At 41.4% G+C, this 22955-nt stretch overlaps 1 protein-coding gene across 1 annotated transcript; it reads left to right on the forward strand.

The window, feature by feature from the left end:
• The first annotated feature begins 822 nt into the window (after positions 1-822).
• LOC122040062 (protein CURVATURE THYLAKOID 1A, chloroplastic-like) lies at positions 823-2060 on the forward strand. Its single transcript, XM_042599431.1, has 5 exons — positions 823-1049; positions 1164-1261; positions 1342-1449; positions 1582-1653; positions 1846-2060. Exons 1-5 carry the CDS (start codon positions 890-892, stop codon positions 1909-1911), a joined length of 504 nt encoding a protein of 167 aa, XP_042455365.1. The 5' UTR covers positions 823-889; the 3' UTR covers positions 1912-2060.
• The last annotated feature ends 20895 nt before the right edge of the window (positions 2061-22955 follow it).

The raw sequence follows: 22955 nt of genomic DNA on the forward strand, positions 1-22955 counted from the left end.
AGACGACGGGGATATTCAAATTTCACATGAATTTTAGAATTATTTCATGACTTCTTTTGATTTCAAATGAAGCAGATAGTGAAAATTTTGATATTCTAAAGTTGTGGTTACAGAAGGCTCAAAACTTTCCTGTCTTCTACGTGATTGCAAAAGAAATTTTAGATTGTCCAATGTCAACTATTGTTGTAGAGCAGACGTTTAGTGCTAGCAACAATATATTATATGAACAACGATCAACTTTGCCTCCCGACTCATTGGAAGCTCAAGCATTACTCGACGATTGAACCAGAGCTAAGAAAAGAATTCAAGGAATGCAACTTTCAAATCACAAAGTCGAAGATTTTGATACCGAATGAACGAATACAACGAGAATGAGAAATAAAAGTAACAACACCACTTCCTAATCAAAAGGATAAAAATATAAAAAAATTACGTGGCCTTTGATTTCTTTATCCCCTAAGAGTATACGTAGACAACTTAAATAAAGATAATTTTTTTTAATACATTTAAAATTTAATTTTTTTTTAATATAATAATATTGAATCATGATAAATTATGATGAAATTGAACAATAAATTATAATCATCTACGTGGTTAAAATTAAAGGTCAACCTGTTAATTTTATTTTTACCCAATTAATTTTTAAAAATTATTTTCTCTATATTTTATTTATTAATTCCATTCCTTGTCTTATCTCAGTCGCTTTATCACCAGCCAACCAACACTGCAACCGATCAATAAGAAATGCTATCTTCCACTTGTCCGTTTCTTAGTGGCGAACGGCGGATAACGATTTGGAAAGAGCCTATGAATTGGAAAAGTAACGACGGCGGTGAGGAAAGAGCTAGCCCGGTACAGGACACAGATCGAGTCGACCGGAAGAAGCTCTATGGCGGCGACGGCCCTCGCAGCGTCATCTCCAGCAAATGCTCTCAGCTGGCCTCGCCCTCCTTCCGCCGCTCAACGGGCCACCCTCTTCCTCCTCCCGCCGCCGCCTCGCCGTTGCTTCTCGTCGCAACCGCTCCATCTTCCCTCCTCCCCTTCACAAGGTCCGATCCACACGCCCCATTCTTCATCCACGACTTAAACTACTCCGGTCGTTAATTATCATTCCATTTCATTTTTGAGGTCATACTTCTTGATCCACACGCCTCATTTCGCAGAAGCTCGCCCTCTATCGTTGCTGCGGGTAAGAGCATCCTCGTCTGAAGACTCATCCAGCGTCGTAGGGGACGATCTTCTTGCCGATTTGAAGGAAAAAGTGAGTCCTCCTCCATATTCCTTCCGATTACTAAACCATTCGTTGTCGGGCCGCACAACTCATGTCGAAGGCGATAACAGTGGGATGCCCTGGAGAACAAATCCACCGTGCTCTTATACGGAGGCGGCGCGCTCGTTGCGCTCTGGCTATCTTCCATCCTTGTCGGTGCCGTCAACTCTGTTCCCCTGGTACTTAAAAATCACTTTTTGGCATATTATTAAGTTGTTTGCGACAACATTTCAGTTGCCGTATTATTATTCACGATGATTCACGCCGGTGCTACTGCTGTGCTAACCTCCCCTTCTTAATTTGTCCTGCAGCTTCCAAAGATCATGGAGTTAGTAGGGCTTGGCTACACTGGTTGGTTTGTATATCGTTACCTACTTTTCAAGGTAAAATCTTTAAAATGCAGCGAGAATTATTAATTTGAGTTGCCGATTGCCAATTTGTAAATCGTTGTGTGAAAGTTTCTTATATCTAGTAGCTAGCTAATCAGCTAGCACACATACGAGTGTGTAGTAAATTCGCAACTAGCTGTATTCTTCTTTTCCTGTCTCCTCATGGGCTGCATTTATTACTCGCAGGAAAGCAGAAAAGAACTAGCAAATGACATTGATGTTTTGAAGAAGAAGGTTGCTGGAACAGAGTAATTTATAGGTCAGGAGGCAACAGAGTAGTTCGATTGAAGTGTACGAGATCGACTACAATTGTGCGCTCATTAATATTTATGATTTTGAATTTTCTGCGTAATGCTAGCAGTGAATACAAATTTAATTCAAATATAAAAGTTGCGTGCGTCCGATTACTGTGTTAAGCTTTAGAAGAGTAAATTCGACGTTATTTCCAAGCACAGACGCACCATTCAAATTTGCCAAGGAGAACAAGTTAATGTCGTCTTTGCTATCAGTAAATTCGGGCCGTTAACGCATGATCCTTTCAGGTCAGCTATCTAGCTCCGAACGGAACGGCACCGCACACTAAGCGACGACACTAGATCTTGTGCAGCAAGCAAAGGCAAAGCCCTCCTCTCAGTCAACTGTGTGAGTTGCCGATCTCAGCTAGGGCTGTAAACAAGTCGAGCCGAGCTGAGTTTTGGGGTGTTCAAGCTTGTTTGATAAGGTAATCAAGCCGAGCCAAGCCGAGCTTAAAATGAACTAAGCTTTTGAAATGAGTGTTCAAGCTTGGCTTGGTTTATTTTTTATGAGCTTGAGCTTGTTTGAAGCTTGGCTTGAGCTTGGTTCATTTAGATGTTATCAAGCTCTCAATTCAAGTTTGGCTTAAGCTTGGTTCGAGTTTGACTTGAGCTTGGTTCGAGCTTGGTTCGTTTAGATGTTATCAAGCTCTCAATTCAAACTTGTTTGATTGTTTGAAACTTTTTAGTTGTTTGATTGATTATTGAGTTTGATAATTTAAATTTATTTATTTATTTTATTGTTTATTTAGTATATTGAAAAGAGTTTTATTAACAAATATGGTTCGTGAACATTGTTCATGAACGTTGTTCACGAATATTGTTCACGAACGTTGTTCACGAACGTTGTTCACGAACGTTAACGAGTCGAACACAAATGTGTTCAAGCTTGTTTGTTTAGCTTAACGAGCTGTTCAAGCTTGTTTGTTTAATTAACCTTATGTATATTGAATGAACATAAACAAATTCTTACCAAGCCGAACATCAAGCTTGTTCACGAATGCTTGGTTCATTTACAGCCCTAATCTCAGCCTAGCAATTCCACATGTGTTTGCACCACCATCTCTAATTCTCACCTCCCACCCATTCCAAACTAGAGGTTGCACAAGTCTGTCAAAATCAAGGCGGCCAACATATGACCATGTGTGGTAGTCTGGACTATCCCTCTACCCCAATGCAAACTCTCTAGAATGGGTGATGCATTCAAAATCCATCTGCTCCCTGAACGCACGCTGATGTGGATGAATCTACATTAAGTTAACATGTCTAGCGGGCGCGAGCACCAGAGATGTCCGATAAAGTTCCTCCAGTGCTTAAACTAAACTAAAGAAAAAAACTAAAGAAAATGAGGATTAGATCCTCGTACCATTGTTGATGCTATCTCTTTTATATGGTTGGTCCTTTGGGTCGTACAAATGGTCGTTCCTCACTGTACGTGTGCCGGCAAAGGTTAGCCTAGTGATGGCATAGATTATGCTATGTTGTGGCATCTCCTGTTTATCTAATTATGGACTATATGTCCTAAGCGTACGCTACCGTGGCTTCTTCTTGTTATTAAATATGAAACCTTTTTATCATATTTAATAATAGATAATATTTTATGTTTATTATATTTATTTTATATTCATACAAATTTGATTAAATATAATAATATTCTATAGTGGTAGGTTAGGTTCTATATTATATAAATTATTTGAATTGATTGTGAGAAATTATAGATATATAGAAAATCATTCTCAATTATTCATAGTCAAGTATTAATAGATAAGGGTAATATTAATATATCGAGACTGACATGTACGTTAACTGATGACTTAATATCATAAGTCATGAATATAAGATATCAAGTTAACATATGAGTATATATTGTTATATGAGAGAATATGTATTGAATTGACCCATCATAAGAATGTTTCATAGATTGTTATATGAGTGACAAATATTTTTATAGTGACTATTAGTATAAATAATCTGATCCTGTCCGAGAGTCGAGGTGATGGACGATAGGGATGTGGTGCTCCTGTTGACCGTGCGTGGACCTCCGACAAGACTAGCCTACAAGCACCAAAGCGTCAGTGTCGAGCAAGAGAGTGGTTCCCCGGCGGTGGCCCTCTGACGCTCAAGTCAGATCTCCAGCGAAAGCAACAAGCAAGCAAAGAAATGAAAAATGGCAGCGTAACTGTAGCTACAGTAGAATGAGTCTCTCTCCGTTGAAGCTTGGGATCCTATATATAGGGCTCCCGGGGGTGCGCATGCACACTCCTCGAGGCATGCACGCATCTCAAAGCTCTCCCTGATAGGACGTGTCAGAAAAGTGTACTTGCCATCATACCTCAACAACCCGAGCATATCTTAATAAGACAGTGGAAGCTTCTGTTGTACGATTTTCTGCCTGATCATGCCGCCGACCATGCTGTCTGTCTGTGACACGGGTCTCGAGGAGGATACCAGTTGATCCTGCCTCTGTCTGTTAGTGGGTCGAGCGGGTGGGCCGCTCGGCTAATTCCGCTGTTTGGGCAGAGCAAGGAGGCCGCTCGGCTACTTCCACTGTCTAGGTTTGCTGGGTCGAGTCTGCGCTTCGCTGGCATGTGATCTGATCTCCGGCTGACCCGGATGTCCGCCTGGCACATGCCCAGCCGCTCGGCACATGACTTGTCGGTCGGCGCCCGCTTTGGTGATAGTCTTTGAGCGTTGGAAGCTCGGTGTGAGACCGAGCTGTAATAACATCGGACCAGCCATTCCTTGGTCCGACCGGCTTATGGGGTCGCCCGGTCAGACGCTAGCCTGAGGGCATTGACCGCGTCTTGACTTTGACCTTCCATGTGGCGTTGCTGTGGGGCGAGGCCCGACCTTATCACTGGATCATAATCCTTTGACCCGAAGTTACTACGATTCATTACATAGGAAGTTGGTTACTTTAGTATCAACAAATATCACCTATAATAAGGTCGATTATAAAATCGTTTATTGAGTATGCAATGAGTTATGCGGAGGGATGTAAGTGATGTAGATGAAATTTGTCTCTTCCATATAATAGAAGTAATTTTTGTGAATCCTTTGATTAAATAGTAGTACTAAAATGCATAGTCATGCTCAAATAAGTCAATACGAGATATTGAGCCTATTTGGTTAAGTCTATTTAGAGATTAAGAAACATATAGATTAATGAGAGAATAATGTGATCTATGTCTCGTAAATCAATCTAGATATCATAGACAAAAGGACTAAGTTATACAATAAATAGTCATAGACAGATTAGGTCGAATCTACAATATTCTCGTCACTCGGATAACCATGATACATTACTAATTGTCACTCATTGTTTGTATCTTTAAAATGTGATTTTAGAGTCAGTTCCAACGTAACGAAAACCTATTGGGTCACACACAAAGAGTACATCAATTTGTAATTTGTTTTATTTTAGTATGATTAAAGTAAAGTGGATCTAAGTTTTAAGTTTGAAATTTAGTTTGGATCTTAAACTTATTAGATTAATGGGTTAATCTAATTAGATCTTATTGGATTAATGTATTAATATAAACTTGTTAGATTAATGGTTAATTTAATATTCATTTGAGTTTATTTCAAATAGGCCCAAATAAAATGAAGCCCATGTTTTATTAGTGGGTTGTAATTTGGAGATCGTGGGTTGTAATTAGGAGACCATCTTATTAGATTAGACTTCGAGTTAAGTAGGCTATAACATGTCTTATCTCATAAGATCATGTGAGAACACATCTTATCTGATAAGATTGTGTAAGATGATGTCTTATTTGATAAGATTGTGTAAGATGACGTCTCATCTGATAAGATTTTGTTAATCCTAAGAGTTAGAATTTGATCTCAACTTATATATATGCATGATAGCTAGTACTATGTATGAGTGAGAGGGATATTACATTGATTCCAATTATGCTCGTGAGATGGACGATGGTTGTGCTTGTGTGGATACAGTTAAAGGCACGAATGTACTGATCATACTTAGATCGACCAAACTCTCCAAATATGCAAAGGTTCTGCACATCTAGAGGTGGCATTCTACACCAAAGATTTATAGAATTCATATGAATATCTGGTGGGTTACTTTTCCATTGTATGTTTTGCTTGTTTAATTTTTACATAGAACCCAAGACTCCTAACAAGGTGTGCTCAATTATAGGTTATCTGCCGGCACTCTATGAGGGAAGAGGCTATTCTTATCAAAATCATGCTAGGGATAGCTGGGGGCTAGTAACCTTAATGAGGATGGAGAGGTCTTAGAGCATCCATAATGCATCATCGTTATAACACCCATCACTTCATCAAAAAGTATGGGGTCCACTGCCACATACTCATTATAACAGCATCATTCTTTCACTCACATTTCTCTTAATATTAACACTCATTATTTATGAGTCACACAATCCACTCAATTATCTTAAAATTATACTATATTAAATAAATATATTTTAAAATATTTAAATAATTATCATTATTTTTAATAATAATCTTACTTTTAAAAATAATAATTTTACTATTTTTCAAAAATAATATTAATTTTTTAAATATATTTATTAAATAAAATAGATGCTTGTGAGAAAACAAAATTACAAAATTGGGAAAATGAAATTACAAAGTTGGGAAAATGAAATTACAACTGAGTGGCTAAAATTACAAAGTTTGGAAAATGAAATTACAACTTAGCGACTAAAATTATAAAGTTAGGAAAACAAAATTTATTTTAAATTACTATGTAATTATGAAATTGAAATGCAACAATAACTTAAATAAACCATACTATGATGAAATTAAAAATAATATATGAAATACTAATTCACAAATTATTATTATATTGCCCCCAGATATGCTCAACTAAGTCAGTGCGAAGTTGGTGATGAACTTGAGTATCACGTAACTCAGAATTTGTTTGAAGATAATCCTGAAATCCTCAGTTTGAGCCATGGATAGGTTGTGTGAGTTGGTCACCTTCATTATTATATCAATTTGTCACGTGACCTCCCTCATCCTCAACAATCATGTTATGCAAAATAATGCATGCTAATATGATTTGTTTTAACTTTTTCCTATACCAATGACGAGCTAGACCTATGACAATCGCCTATTGAGAGTGGAGTACTCCAAATACCCGTTCAACATCTTTTCTTGCAAACTCCTATCTTTCCTTAAACAACTTTCTCTTGGGATCCTTCGAGCAAGGAAAAGCCTTAACGAAAGTAGCCTATGTAGGTGCAGCGGAGGCCAACAAGAGGGGGTGAATTGTCTGAAAAAATAAAAGTATACCCTCCTCATCTTTCAACTCAAACAGATAGCAACAATAATAAAAATAAAAAGCAGAAATAGAAGAAAGACAGAATTTTAACTTGGTTACAACCTAGGGGGTTGTTAATCCAAGGCGGTCGGAAATTGCACTAGCAGAGTCTCCTTCACTGTATGCGGAGAAGCCTTTTTTACACACTTAGAGCGCTCACTAGTTGCTAGGAAAAAATACAGAGTTAACGATTGAGTTGATTCTTAATTCCTAGTTCCAAGGGCCTTTAAATAGCCTCTGGAAATTCTATCTTGGAGGTCCAAGGCGCCTCCAACTGAGGTCCAAGGCGCCTCCATTGAGTGGGTGGATAAAACTCTATCCGCAGTGCAAACGGTCAGTTTTGACCAGATGAAGGCGCCTTCATCAAGCCTTGAAGGCGCCTTCAAGGTGAAGCCGCCTTGAGCTGTCTTGACCAGCTCAGTTATTTCTTTGTTTCAACTTCCGAAGCTCCGTTCTTTTGGGTGATTTCGGCCAACCGAAATAGGGCTCACCCGAACCCAATTTTTGGCCTTCTCCTCGAGCAGCCTTCCTCCCCGGCTTAACGTCCCTCGAATGCTGCGCACGTTCTTCTCGCCCACCGGTGTACTCTTCCGCAGCTCTCTCGTCCTTCGGACGCACCGAGCTCGTCGGCTCCCTTCTCGTGCCGTCCTTCTCGCCAACTGCGTCTTCCGCTCGACTTCCTGTGCTCCTAAGCTCCTGCACACTCAGACACAGGGATCAAACACAAAGCAGGACCTAACCAACTTGGTTGATCACATCAAAACAACCACAGGGTCTAACAACCCACTCGGGATATATTCCATCTGTTAGATAATAACCCTTCATATATGCAATGTTGTTCACCGTGAAATTAATCTCCGACGTATTTTCTTACAAGACGTTGTTGAATATGGAAGATTCATATAACACGTAAATATCGTCACGTGAATTAGCGACCCCAAAGAATGCATGCTATATCCACAAGTCATGAGACGCGACCACTTTAAGTACGATTGTTGGTGACCCATGTCTCCTTGTAAATTGACCTTTCCAAGCAACTGGATAATTTTTTCCATTTCCAGTGCATACAATCAAGGCTACCCAACATGGCAGGGAAGCCGTGTCTCTCATCATGCATTTGAAGAAGACGTTGAACATCATTAGCATTTGGCCTTCTCAAGTACCTATCACAAAATATTTCAACCACATATATGCAAAACTTGAAAAGACAACTGATGGCATTTGATTCACCCATACATAGGTATCGTCAAGATGATCGGTGGGAACTCCGTAAGCCAGTTGATGAATGGCAGCGGTGCATTTTTGTAGTAGTGACAACCCTTTTCATCCCTATGTTGAAAAAATACTGAATGATTCTCTAATGCATTCATTGTGCAGAGGAATAACTCTCTTTGCATTTAAATCATCTTTGAAATATTTTTGATACACCAAGTTTATAGAGAAATAATCATTGACGAGCCTCTTATGCCCAGCTTCACGATTTCTTTGGATGAACTTCTTCTTCTATGTGTGTCCTTCCTCTAATATGCTTTCATAAGTTGTTGGTGTTGTTGAAGAACCAATAACATTAGTTCTTCACCCGGATCATAAGCTTGCTCATCGATTTCAATATGGACTTCATCTTCGCTTGTCGAGCTGGAACTTGAGCTAGAGCTGCCTGTAGAATGAGACATTTTTGGAGGAAACACATTTCAGTATATGTGTTTAAGAAATGGTATGATAGTTGAATGAAAATATCATAACATAATGTGTCTATATATATATTGTTTTTCTCATGCAATGACTATTTTACAATTGCTAGTTTGCAACGGCTAATTGCAATGGCTAATTTTCAATGGTTAGTTTGCAACGACTAGTTTGTAGCGCCTAGTTTGCAATGGCTAGTTTCCAACAGTTAGTTGCAATAGCTAGTTTCCAACGACTAATTTACAATGACTATTTTATAAAATTATAATAATTGAAAATCACATTAATCGAAATGAGAAATACAATACTTAAAAATTATAATCACTCAAAAATATAATAATACTAGAAAATGAACGTTGAGTAAACAATTTAGATACTCCATCTCGACCTAATATTCTAGCATAGACATTCATGTATGATAAGCTACTTCTTTGTCATCTGCGAGGTATCTTTGTTCAATATTCAACTTCAAGCGATGATTCTTAGATTCAGATTTGGACAAGGCAACTTTTGCATTAATCTCCTCTACTTCGAGTTGTTTTTGTTTCAGATCGACTTCGGACTTCTTCACACTTGTGTGCTCAGTGAACTTTGTGTTGGTGCGGTTAGCACTAACGATTTAACCCAGGTTTTGATGAATGACAAATCAGGTTAAGTTAGTTTGTTTTTGTTTGACACTTTGATCGAGTGTGCAGGAGAAGTCCAGACAGGTCGACGGGCTGACCGGATGTCTGGCACGAAGTCCAGCTAGGTCGACGGGCTGACCGGATAGCTGGCGAGAAGTCCAAGCGGGTCGACGGGCTGACCGGACGCCTGGCACGAAGTCCAGCTAGGTCGACGGGCTGACCGGATAGCTGGCGAGAAGTCCAAGCGGGTCGACGGGCTGACCGGACGCTTGGCGAGAAGTCCAGACGGGTCGACGGGCTGACCGGACGTCTGGCAGGTAAGTGAGGTAAGTCACTGGAGGGGAGTGACTGCGAGGACGCGTTCCCGGGAAGGGAACATTAGGCGTCGATCCGGCTTAGATCCATTTCGGAAGTCTAAGTCGAGATCGTGACTAGATTCCGGTCTCGGAAAGACGGAATCTAAGTCATACTATTTTTGCTAATTCATACTCACTTTGCTTTTGCTAACAATCTGTGTTGCGGGGTAAATTTGCCTCCGGACTAACGTTTGTCTTGTAGGACGGATTCTGCGGGAAAATAGGGTCCGGGCGCCTGGGAGGGAAATTTCATCCTGATCGCGCGTCGCCACGTGGAGCTCGCTGGTTGGACTTGCCACGTCTCACCAGGGCGCCCGGAAGGCATCCAGGGCGCCCCGAGCCTCATATAAAAAAGGGTTAGAGGAGAGCTTCAGAACAACAACGAAAAGAAAAGTCTTCCACTGCTCTGCACTTCTGCGACGCGAACAAAGCTCCGACACTACGCTCCTTTCTTGTCTTTATTGTCAGTATTTACTTTTCATTTTCATTAGCATTCATTGTACTATTTTTTGTAATCATTATTTCGAACTGCTAGTGAATTGCCCAACGAAAGTACTCACGGAGTACGGGCCTTCGAGTAGGAGTCGTCACAGGCTCCGAACGAAGTAAAAAACACTGTGTCTACTTTACTTTTCCGCTGCGCTTATACTCGATATTTTCGAATCGATATTCACCCCCCCTCTATCGAATCTAACGGTCCTACACTTTGTGAAAATATTATTGTAGTTTACTGTCAGATCTTCCATGGTCAATTTACTGTTGATATGAGTTAGGTTTCATGAGTCCCCGATAAGAAGGGGAAAGGATATAACCAAACGGAGAAGGTAGGGTAATATCGACCGTGATATACCTCAAAAAGAGGTAGGTCGATATCGATCGAGATATGCCTCCAAGGAGGAAGACCCATATCAATTGGCATATACCTCAAAGGAGGTAGGCTAATATCGGCCGGGATATACCTCAAAGGAGATAGGGCAATATCGACCGAAATATGCTTCCAAGAAGGAAGCCCCATATCAATTGGCATATGCCCCAAAGGGGGTAGGCTAATATCGATCGGGATATACCTCAAAAGGAGGAAGGTCTATATCGACCGAGATATGCCTCCAAGGAGGGAGACCCATATCAATTGGCATAGGCCCCAAAGGTGGTAGGCCAATATCGGCCGGAATATACTTCCGAATGAGTAGACTAGTATCAATTGAAACGTGCCCTCAAGAAGGAAGGTCAATATCGGCCGGGACATATCTCAAAGGAGGTAGGACAATATTAACCGAAATATACCCTCAAGGAGGAAGACCCATATCAATTGGCATATGCCCCAAAGGGGGTAGACTAATATCGGACGGGATATACCTCAAAAGGAGGAAGGTTTATATCGACCGAGATATGCCTCCAAGGAGGAAGACCCATATCAATTGGCATACGCCCCAAAGGGGGTAGGCCAGTATCGGTCGGGATATACTTCCGAGCGAGTAGGCTAGTATCGGCCGGGATATGCCTCAAAGGAAGTAGGCCAGTATCGACCGGGATATACTTCCAAGAGGGTAGACTAGTATCGATCGAGACATGCCCCCAAGAAGGAAGGCTAATATCAGCCGAGTTGACTAATATCTTGAAAAGATATTTGATAAAATATAGCCCAATGCTAGTTAAAATAATAAATAAAGGAGCTCGGATGAGCACTTCCCTAAGAACCTCATGAGAGGTAATAATAATTGGTCAAACCTAGCTAGACCCAGTTCCAACTGAGACAAGAAACATTAGTACATTAAGCTATCTCTGATGTAGCAGAAACAGGAGGGGTGAATAGGAAGGATAGGAACACTTTGAAAAAGAACTGATAAGATAGAAGAGAAATGATATTACGAATAAAGTAGTTCCTAAATATGTTTGCGGTATATGATTGCATAACCAGTGTTATATATTTTGGCGAGAAATGTGTTTTCAGACCGTTTTGCAGGTGCTAGACGACAAAGAAGGTACATCTGGGGCACGAAGAAGATTCCTTAAAAAGTCATGTACCACAAGTACACAACTTACGTCATCTCATAACAAACTCTAACAAACCGGGGTCCACTTCATTACTACGGAGGTTATATGAAGTGGTATAAAAAGGGGAATCCTCTCCGTTGGCTAGGTAAGTTCACATCACTGTGTACATTCGCAACCCTAATTTTTCAACTACTGTTCATCTTCTTCCTCCTTCTTCCACACTGAGAGAGATCACTGACTTGAGCGTCGGAGGGCCTAGCCAGGGATTCCCACCCCGGTCTTAGGTCACTGACGGTAGTGTTGGTTGGTCTCTTGTGCGCAGGAAGCTTTGGGAGCTCCGAATTTAGGTGTTCTTCGATCGGATCTCTTCATCGCCATTGGTATCTTGCATCGAGGGGGCACTCTTGTGGCTTCATCTTCTTGGATCCGCTTTGGGTTTCTCGGATCGGCGTTCCACGGGTATTATTCTCCATCAGCAGTGGGTTTTTTCTCCCGGCTCTCCATTTTGTCCAGCTTCTCAGACAGGATCAAATTTGGCGCCGTCTGTGGGAACTTCACCTGAATCTGAGACTACAAGATGGAAGAGGCCGGAAAATCAAACCTACTCACCATTAGTCGAGAGGATCTGGATTTCCTCATTAATTCTCATGTGCAGAAAGCCTTGCAACAAAAACAACAACAACTTCAAGCTCATACTGGAGCTACTCTACCAACAGCTCACAATCTAGCAATTTCAACTACTGAGCATCGGAAAGGAAAAGAGCCGGAAGAGGAGGAACATGCGTATTTTCCCCCAGGTGTCGTTTCTCCGACAAGACGTCCACGAGCCTTTCTTCGCACTCCCATGGAGCAGGGGGGTTGGAGGCCCGTGTTTCAGGAATCCTCTGGCGAAGCGCCTGACAGAGAAAAGCATAAGATCAAAATGATAACTAGTGATGGATCGCCAGAAAAAGTCATCTCTCCATTCTCTCAGAGTGTATTGGATGATCTGCTTCCTAAACGGTATCAAAATCTTCAAATCGGCGAGTACACTGGAACAACAGATCCAGAAGATCATCTATTGAAATTTGAGAATGTAGCATTATTACAACAATTTTCTGATGGGGTAAAATGTCGGATGTTTCTTACTGCCCTCGGAGGAGCCACACAACGCTGGTTTAAAAGACTGCCAGAGAAGTCTATTCGAAAATTCAAAGACTTCAAGAAAGTTTTTCTACACCATTTTTCCAGCAACAAGAGGTATCATAAGACTCCTTGGAGTCTATTTTCAATTAAGCAAGCGTCCAAAGAGTCCATCCGAGCTTACATCAAAAGGTTCAATCAGGTAGCTATTGATGTACCTAACGCTACCACTGAAATATTAGTAAGTGCTTTCTCTCAGGGTTTAAATGATAATGATTTCTTTAAAGATTTAGTGAGAAATCCTCCTGTTAATTTTGATTCCTTGATTGAGCGTGCTACCGAATTCATTAATGTGGAAGAAGCTCAAGCCGCTCGTAGGAAGGAGGGTGTTACCTCTTCTCCTATCCAGGTTAAGGAGAAAGCTCCGGCCCCTGTTCCTCCACCAAGAGGGCCTAGAGCAACTCATCCACCTCACCGTCAACCAGAATATCGCCCACAAGCTGTACAATATGTGGAGATACAGCCAGAGGCACCAAGGAGATGATGCACTTATCATAAAACTAGCAGTCATCATACTGAAGACTGTTTTGTTTTAAGAAATAAACGGGCTAATAGGGAACGTTATCAGAGGCAAAACTATTATCGACAATAGTACCCTAGACAACAAAGTCCGCTCAAATTGGAGTATCACTCGGTCGAGCCTCGGCAGGATGCATTGCCAACCCCGGCTAGTATAAGTCAAGTATCGGAAAAGGTTCCTTCTGAAGCCTTGACAACTCGACAAGAAGAAAACCGGAGCAATGCCGCTCGGGGCAGTATCAATATGATTGCAGGTGGACCCACTGATGGGGATTCTAATAGAGCTAGGAAAGCACATGCCCGAAGACTGGAAATTCATGCCGTGGGGTGTAGCATGGAACGAGCAGCTGGCCCTGAAATAAGTTTTGGGCCTAGAGATCTTGAGGGGGTAGAAATACCCCATGATGATGCCTTGATTATCAAAGCCGTAATAGCCAATTATGCTATTTCGATCAACTATAGATTGACCCGAGTGAACTTCAACAGATGGTCACTCCTCTATATGGATTCACAGGCAACGAAGTGCAACTGCTGGGTCAAATAAAGTTGGCCATATCCCTAGGAGAGGAACCCCTGATGAGAACAAGGAGATCTTATTTTATGGTGGTAGACGCTCCGTCCTCTTATAATGTGATACTGGGTTGACCGATCTTAAATGAATTTAGGGCGGTCGTTTATACTTTTTGTCAGAAAATTAAATTTCTTGTTGATGATCAAGTCGGAGAGGTGCGGGGTGATCAGAAGACAACCCGAAAATGTTATGTGAAAATAATTCGGGCTGAAGCTAGCGCTGCCCGAAAGATTCAAAGAATGGAAGTCAATGCCATTCAGGAGAAGCAACCTGTTCTGGTTTATGAAGAAAAAGAAGAAGTTCATATTCAAACCGGTCGGCCTGAAGCTACTACGTATATTGCGGCTGATCTTGATCCCACTTTAAAAGCTGAACTGATACAATGCCTGAAGAAGAATAATGATGTATTTGCCTGGACACCTAAAGAAGTCTCAGGCGTTTCTTCTACAGTCATGGAGCATTCCTTACATGTTTTCTCGGATGCCCGCCCGGTCATGCAAAGAAAAAGGAATTTTAGTGCGGAACAGAACCAAATCATTAAAGAAGAAATAACTAAACTTATGGAAGCTGGTTACATCAGGGAGGTACAATTTCCTAGCTGGTTAGCTAATGTGGTGTTAGTCTCTAAGCCAGGAAAAAAATGGCGAGTGTGCATTGATTTCCGGGATCTCAACAAAGCTTGCCCAAAAGATTATTATCCATTACCCAGGATCGATCAATTGATAGACTCTACTACTGGATGTGAGTACATCTCTATGCTAGACGCTTATCAGGGCTATCATCAGGTTCCCTTAGCTAAAGAAGATCAAGAAAAGGTCAGTTTCATAACATCTGAAGGTACTTATTGTTATAATGTTATGCCCTTTGGACTAAAAAATGCAGGAGCAACTTATTAGAGGCTTATGAATAAGGTCTTCCAAAAGCAGATAGGGAGAAATATGGAAGTGTATGTTGATGATATCTTAATTAAGTCTCTTCAAGCTGTTGATCTGTGCAGGGATGTAGAGGAGACTTGCAAGACCTTGAGACAGTATGGGCTCAAGTTAAATCCGAGCAAATATTTATTTGGAGCGAAAGGGGGAAAATTCCTGGGGTATATGGTGTCCGAACGAGGGATAGAGGCCAATCCAAGCAAAGTAAAGGCACTTCAGAACATGAAGCCTCCGCGCAACATGAGAGAAGCTCAAAGATTGACTGGCCGAATTACAGCCTTGTCTAGGTTCATTTCCAGATCGGCCGATAGTAGCTTCCATTTCTTTAAAATACTCAGGAAGGCAAACAAATTTCAGTGGAACGAGGAATGTGATAAGGCCTTCCAAGAGTTAAAAGACTACTTGTCTACTCTTCTTGTATTAGCTAAACCTATAGTAGGAGAGACTCTTTGGGTATATTTGTCGGCTAATGAAAATGCTGTAGGCTCTGTATTAGTCAAACAGGAAGGAAAAGAACAACAACCTGTATATTTTTCCAGCCATTTATTAAAAGGAGCTGAGTGTAGATATACTACACTAGAAAAATTGGCTTATGCATTAGTGTTGACTGCTCGGAGGTTGCGACCATATTTCTTAGCACATGAAATTGTTGTATTAACTAATAGTACTCTCGGACGGGTGTTACTCAATACTGAGGCATCAGGTCGATTGGTCAAATGGACAACTGAACTTGGAGAATATTACATTTAATATCAGCCTCGCTCGGCCATCAAGGCACAAGCTCTAGCAAATTTCATCATAAAAGTTCAAGGCCCTGAGGAAGAAAACATATGGAAAGTTTATGTGGATGACTCCTCAACTAGGCAAGGTAGCGGAATTGATGTCCTTCTTATATCTCCCAGGGAATATAGACTCCAACTCTCTATCAGATTGAATTACAGAGCTACTAATAATGAGGCAGAATATGAAGCTTTAATAGCTGGATTGCAAGCCGCTAGGCATATAGGAGCAGCTCGGGTCCTCATTTATTCTGACTCTCAATTAGCAGCCCAACAACTATCAGATAATTTTGAAATTAATAATGACAGGCTTAAGTTGTATGCTGAGGCATTTGACAAGTTGAAGTCTCAGTTTCAAGAAGTAAATATACAAAAGGTTCCTCGATCTGAGAATCAAGTAGCGGATGAATTGGCTAAGTTGGCCTCTGCCATAGTACCATGGAGTCTAGATCGGCCCGTAGAACAAACCCTGTTAATATCCTGTATTGAAAGACAAGCTGACGCAGAATTCAAGGTGATTGGAGGGCTCAAATCATATTGTATCTACAGCAAGGTATTCTTCCAAGTAATACAGAACAAGCAAGGGTATTTAAGAATACACTATGGTAGGAGAACAATTATATAAAAGAGCTTTTTCTAGACCTCTGCTCAAGTGTATTGGCACAGAAGATATACAATTTATTTTATAGGAAGTTCATCAAGGTTCATGTGGTAGTCATATAGGAGGGAGATCCTTGGCCCGAAAAATCTTATTAGCAGGATATTTCTGATCCACTCTACATGAGGATGCCAACAAGTTGGTAAGAACCTGTATGTCTTGCTAGAAACATCAAAAATATTTCGCATCATCCTACACAGTTGTTGAAAACCTCTATAGTCTCATGTCCCTTCGACCAATGGGGTATGGACATAGTAGGCCCATTTCCTATGGCGACTGCACAAAGAAAGTTTTTATTGGTATCAGTGGATTATTTTTCCAAATGGGTAGAAGCAAAACCACTTGCCCGGATTACTGAAGATGCAGTTATTAAATTTCCATGGAAAAATATCATATGCAGATTTGACATTCCTCATAAATTAGTCTCTGATAATGGAAGGCAATTTCAAGGGGATAGAATTTTAGCTTGGTGCAAAAGTTATGGTATTATTCAGGCCTTCACCTCTGTAGCTTATCCGAAAAGTAATGGTCAAGCAGAAGTGACCAATAGAGAAATTATAAGGGGTTTAAAAACCAAATTGGATCATGTCGGAGGCAGCTGGGTAGACGAATTACCCAGCGTTCTTTGGGCATATCGTACTACACCTCGAGAAGCTACAGGAATCACTCCCTTCCAATTAGTTTATGGGGGAGAAGCAATAATTCTCATTGAGGTGGGAGTAGAATCTGATAGAAGGCAATTATATGATGCAGACAATGGGGGTCGACGACTCATGGAGCTGGACTTGATAGAGGAAATTAGAGATAAAGCTGCTACTCGTCTCGTATCATACCGACAACGAATGAGGCAAAATTATAACAAAAGAGTCATCCCCAGATTTTTCCAAGTAGGAGATTTAGTATGGAAGCGTATTAAACCTGTCGGGGATGTCAGTAAGTTGGCACCGCAGTGGGGAGGACCCTACAAAGTGGTGGAAAAACTCGCATCAGGCTCATATTATCTCCAAGATACTGAAGGAAGAATTCTGGAATGTCCCTGGAGTGCAAATCATTTACAACCTTACTAGACCTGACAAGATCATGCCACTCAAGAATACGTCAGAAGGAACAAATTATAATTATCTGAAGTAAGTTCCCGGTGAGATGAAGACAAGTATTCTTGCAGTTTATGTACTCCATTTCTTTCAATAAATGCAATGCCAAACAAATATCGCCACAGAAATAAATGTAGTTCATACAGATTGACAAGTATTGGCAGAACTTTCATAATCTATTTTCGAGCAATCAACGGTGGGGAATCCTAAAGACCTATTTAGCTCCCCTAAGAAAAATTCAGAAATTTTAAAACCATCACAAGGTCAGTACAAACATCATAATTTGGCATAAGAACATAGTCGATCGGGAAATCTCATGGGAGGAACCGGAGACTCTAAACCATCATAGAACATAGTCGATCGGGAAATCTCATGAAGTAACTCGGACGGGTCTTCATGGGAGGAACCGGAGACTCTAAACCATCACAGAACATAGTCGATCGGGAAATCTCATGAAGTAACCCGTACGAGTATTTATGGGAGGAACCGAAGACTTTAAACCATCACAGAATAGTCGATCAGGAAATCTCATGAAGTAACTCGGACGGGTCTTCATGGGAGGAACTGGAGACTTTAAACCACCATAGAACATAGTCGATCGGGAAAGCTCATGAAGTAACCCGGACTGGTCTTCATGGGAGGAACCGAAGACTCTAAACCATCACAGAACATAGTCGATCGGAAAATCTCATGAAGTAACTCGGACGAGTCTTCATGGGAGGAATCGGAGACTCTAAACCATCACAGAACATAGTCGATCGGGAAAGCTCATAAAGTAACCCATACGGGTGTTCATGGGAGGAACCGGAGACTCTAAACCATCACAGAACATAGTCGATCGGGAAATCTCATGAAGTAACCTGGACGGGTCTTCATGGGAGGAACCGGAGACTCTAAACCATCACATAACATAGTTGATCGAGAAAGCTCATGAAGTAACCCGGACGGGTCTTCATGGGAGGAACCGGAGACTCTAAACCATCACAGAACATAGTCGATCAGGAAATCTCTTGAAGTAACTCGGACGGGTCTTCATGGGAGGAACCGGAGACTCTAAACCATCATAGAACATAGTCGATCGGGAAATCTCATGAGTTAACTCGGACGGGTCTTCATGGGAGGAATCGGAGACTCTAAACTATCACAGAACATAGTCGATCGGGAAATCTCATGAGTTAACTCGGACGAGTCTTCATGGGAGGAACTGGAAACTTTAAACTATCATGGAACTTAGTCTTCAGGGGCATAGTAAATGTAAGGTTATATGAATTTATTCACAAAATCGGTTGACATTTTCCACTGGATCAGAAGCCAGGGTTCACAAAGGATTCTATGCATATGACACATTTTCTATCAAGAGGCCTATTCACATGGAAATCTTTATTTAGAATCACTTGGAGTATTATACTTAGCTCGGAACTCAGGAGTCTTATACAATTTCTTATCTAAAGATCACTCGGGATTACTCATTCTTTTAAAATATGGAGCACGCTAGATATTATCTGTAGAAGGATTCATCAAGACAAGGTTTAACTTCAAGAGATAAGCAAGGAATTCTCGAATAAAACTTATATTTAATGCTCGGAAGCATTTCAAAAGAGGCATTCTCAAACAAGCACAATAGAAAAACAGGTAAGTATAAAAAATTTCCTATACATCGCAATCACTTAATTACCAAGTTTTGATTACACTTCTTTTCATTACCAGTTTTTCCATTACAAGTCTTTTATGGACAATCATTTTAGATACATACACATGATTAATTAAAAGGACCTTTTAAATCTGCGGGTAGTTCTTCATTAAGTCTGCGATGACTTATGAAAGAAGGGGGAGGTTCCTTGGGTAGATAACCACCCTCTCTTAACTGTCGAAGAACTCCCGATACAGAATGATTTAAAGCACCCACTATTCTACGGACAAATTCTTGGGTAAACGCAGAAGACTTTAAATAAGCCAGACGCCACTTCTCCCATCGACTCTTCTCTTGCTCCTTATAGCTTTGAAAATCAGCTTGTAGTTTTGTGTTTTGATCTTTTAAAGCATCCTTTTCTGATTTAAGCTGCTCCAATTCCTTCTGGAGCAGTGACAACTCAACATCTTAAGCTTTCCTTTGCTCTTGTTCCTGTAGGATAGTGAAATCATGAGAGGCTAGGTCTTGAGCTTGGTCAGAAAGACATGCATTATGAAGCTTCTCTACTTTCTCTAAAATAAGACTTTTATGAGAAGCATCTAAGAGAGCTTTCTCCTTTAAAGCAATCTCCGGTCGGAGACCAAAATATAGTCGATCCACTTGTAATTCCAGAGTTCTCCTTGCAAGCTCTTTGTCTTTCAGTAATTGTTGTGATTCCTCTAATTCCTATCTCAATGCCCCTAATTGTTGATCTTGCAAAATCACTTTCTCTTGCAACTGAGCCAGGTAGTTATTAGGAGAAGGTAAAGTAGCCTTCAATGTCTCTAGTTGAGCTTTTAATTTACTGTTCTCCTGGTCCTTAGACATAAGTAGTTGGTCGATATGTAGACTTGAGGCAAGGAACTAAACAAAAAGATGATATAGTTAAAGATAAGGATACAAAGTTGACAATAAATAACCAAAAATACTTACAGCTACTACATGACGACTATTGCGGTCGGCTCGATGCGGAAGACTAAGGCCTCTTAGTTGTTCTTGGCCTTGTAGCCAAGATTCGACCAATAAGCCTTATAGTTGTAAAGAACCATAGCTGAGTGGATAAGAGGACTGCCCCAATTGAGAGGGCAGACCCATAGCCTGTTTAAATAAAGATCGGGGAATGGAGGAAGAAGGAGGTAGGGAAGAAGAAGATGCAATGGAAGGAAGAGAAATAGTAGAAACAAAAGAAGTAGAAGAAGAACTAGAGGGAATAGAAGGTGGCAATGCAAGGGGGGCTGACTCAGTTGTGGAAACGCGAATAGCTGAGGGCCTGACACTTGGAGAAGATCTCCGGCAAGGTGTCCGTTTTGCCCGAGGCCCAGAAGCCAAAGGAGGCAAGGCTAATGCAAGAGGTGCAGAAGACACAGAAGGGATAATGGCCATCTTAGAAGCAGAAGCAGATGCAGAAGGAGCTGAAATAATAACACAAGAAGAGGGGATGAGCAGACCAGGTCTCATCATCCTAAGAGAAGGGTTAGAGATAATATGGGTAGGAGTTATCGGTGCCTTACCTCTCTCAAGGGAAATGGGTGCTGGGACAAGAGGAGTTTGCACAAAAGTACCAAAGAAATCGCTAAAGGGGGCATCCTCAGTAAGCCTTGGCTTTTTGATTAAGGTAATAAAAGGCTCTTTTTCTTCCTCTTCCATGGTCGAGATAGCCTCTTCCCGTTGTTCTTCTTCTGATAGCAAGCCCAAGGTGTAGGAATTAGGATTAGCCCGGCAAGCTCACAACCATTCTTCTCCAAGATTGTTAACAAAGGACTTAGTCATAGCATGATTCTTGTACATAAAAGTTGGAAGAAGGGCATCAACTGGAACACAGGAATTAAACACCATTATAAAAGAAATATACTAATCAGTAAATGCGGAGTGAAATGTTTATACATACCAAAAGAGTCATCCAAAGGAGTGTCAATATTGCCTATCCCAAAAGGAAACATCAAACACTCCACAATTAGATGTGGCAAGCTAAATTTTGCTCCTCTTAGTTTAGGTAAGGCAAAAGCAACAGAGGGATCATTAAGAAGATTATGGGTGCTAGGAAGTGTTGGAGGATCGGTGGCCGGCTTGAAGGGGGGTTGGATAGACGGCACCCCCAAATCGTTAGCTTCCTACACTATTAGCGCAGCGGAATACAAACAAACACAAATAGAAAGCTAAACACTAAATACAAGAATGGAAATGCAAACCACTAACACGTTCGATGTAACGTGGTTCGGAGATGATGCTCCTACTCCACGGCTGTCCGTAAGGTGGACGATCCCTCAATCCGTCGGTGGATTAGTCCCCGGAAACTCTGGCTAGCACAATCCTCCTTGTCGGTGGAGAAACCTCGCCACAACTCGATCAAGAACACTTGGATTGCTAGAGCACTAGATGACTACTAATTAGGCTTTAACCAAGTCTAATTTCGTCGCCTTGGCCGGCCATACCAAGCTCCTTCTTATAGAGCTTGGAACAAATCAGAACCTGATTTGCCCGTTACCAGTCGACTGGTCCGACTGATGCCAGCCAAACGGCTATCTCAACGGCTCACATAGCATCACCGACCGTCCATACACCACGATCACTGACGCTACAAGAATCGCTGCCACAAGATCGCTGGCCGCCACAAGAACCCCTAAAACTAGGATTTTACTCCAGTACAATCTCTCATGCACTGCACCTCACGACTCACTTGACTCTTCTTTTACAGCCTTGACCTCTTGCCTTCAAGCTTACTTCCTTTGGCTCTCGTCCCTCGGATGCATCCAAGCCCGCGGCTCGTCTCCAATGCCATCCTTCGCGTATGCCTCGAAGTCGCTTCCCTCGGCCCTTGTCCTTGTTGCCTTGTCCACGATCCCTCAGATACATTCAAGCCCGCGGCTTGTCCTCAATGCCATCCTTCATCGGACCCGAAGCCGTCAACCTGAGTCACATGTGTCACCTGCAGTCCTGCACAACTCAAGTACACATATCAAATAACGAGGGTAAACCTAACTTAAACCCTTTGCCCAAACACCAAAACACATGGTCCCGCGGACCATTGGGATTGCTCCAACAATCTCCCCCTTTTTGGTGTTTGGCAATACGTTTAAGTTAGGGAAAACATATAGCAAATAAACATGCTAAAAACAATGGACTTACGATGCCAAGACTTCACACTTGGACTTACTCCGCCGAATGGACTTACGTTACCAAGGTTACACACTTGGCAACCGCCGAATGGACTTACATTACCAAGGCTACACACTTGGCAACCGCCGAAACAAAATGCAAACATACATTGAAACCTATCACAAGGCTCCCCCTACACCTAAGCTCCCCGTTGATCTAGGATTTTATCACAAGGCTTTTTAAGAACCTATCACAAGGCTCCCCATACTCAAAGGCACTTTCAGGTTTTCCCAACTAAACCTTACTTCTCCCCCTTTGCCTAACATCCAAAAAGTTCTCCAACAATATCCCAATTGTTGAAAACTTGTCATCTAAACTGACCCTAAACTCATGTATTAATCCCCCTTGGATCCCATACATCTACGCGAGTTGACATGGTCAAGAACAGCGCTGAAAAACACTTTCAGGCTGGTATCAGTCGACTGCCCCAAGTGCCAGTCGACTGCCCCCTTCGACACAACCTTACAGAACT

This window comes from Zingiber officinale, chromosome 2A (genome assembly GCF_018446385.1).
Source record: "Zingiber officinale cultivar Zhangliang chromosome 2A, Zo_v1.1, whole genome shotgun sequence".
Lineage (NCBI taxonomy): Eukaryota > Viridiplantae > Streptophyta > Magnoliopsida > Zingiberales > Zingiberaceae > Zingiber > Zingiber officinale.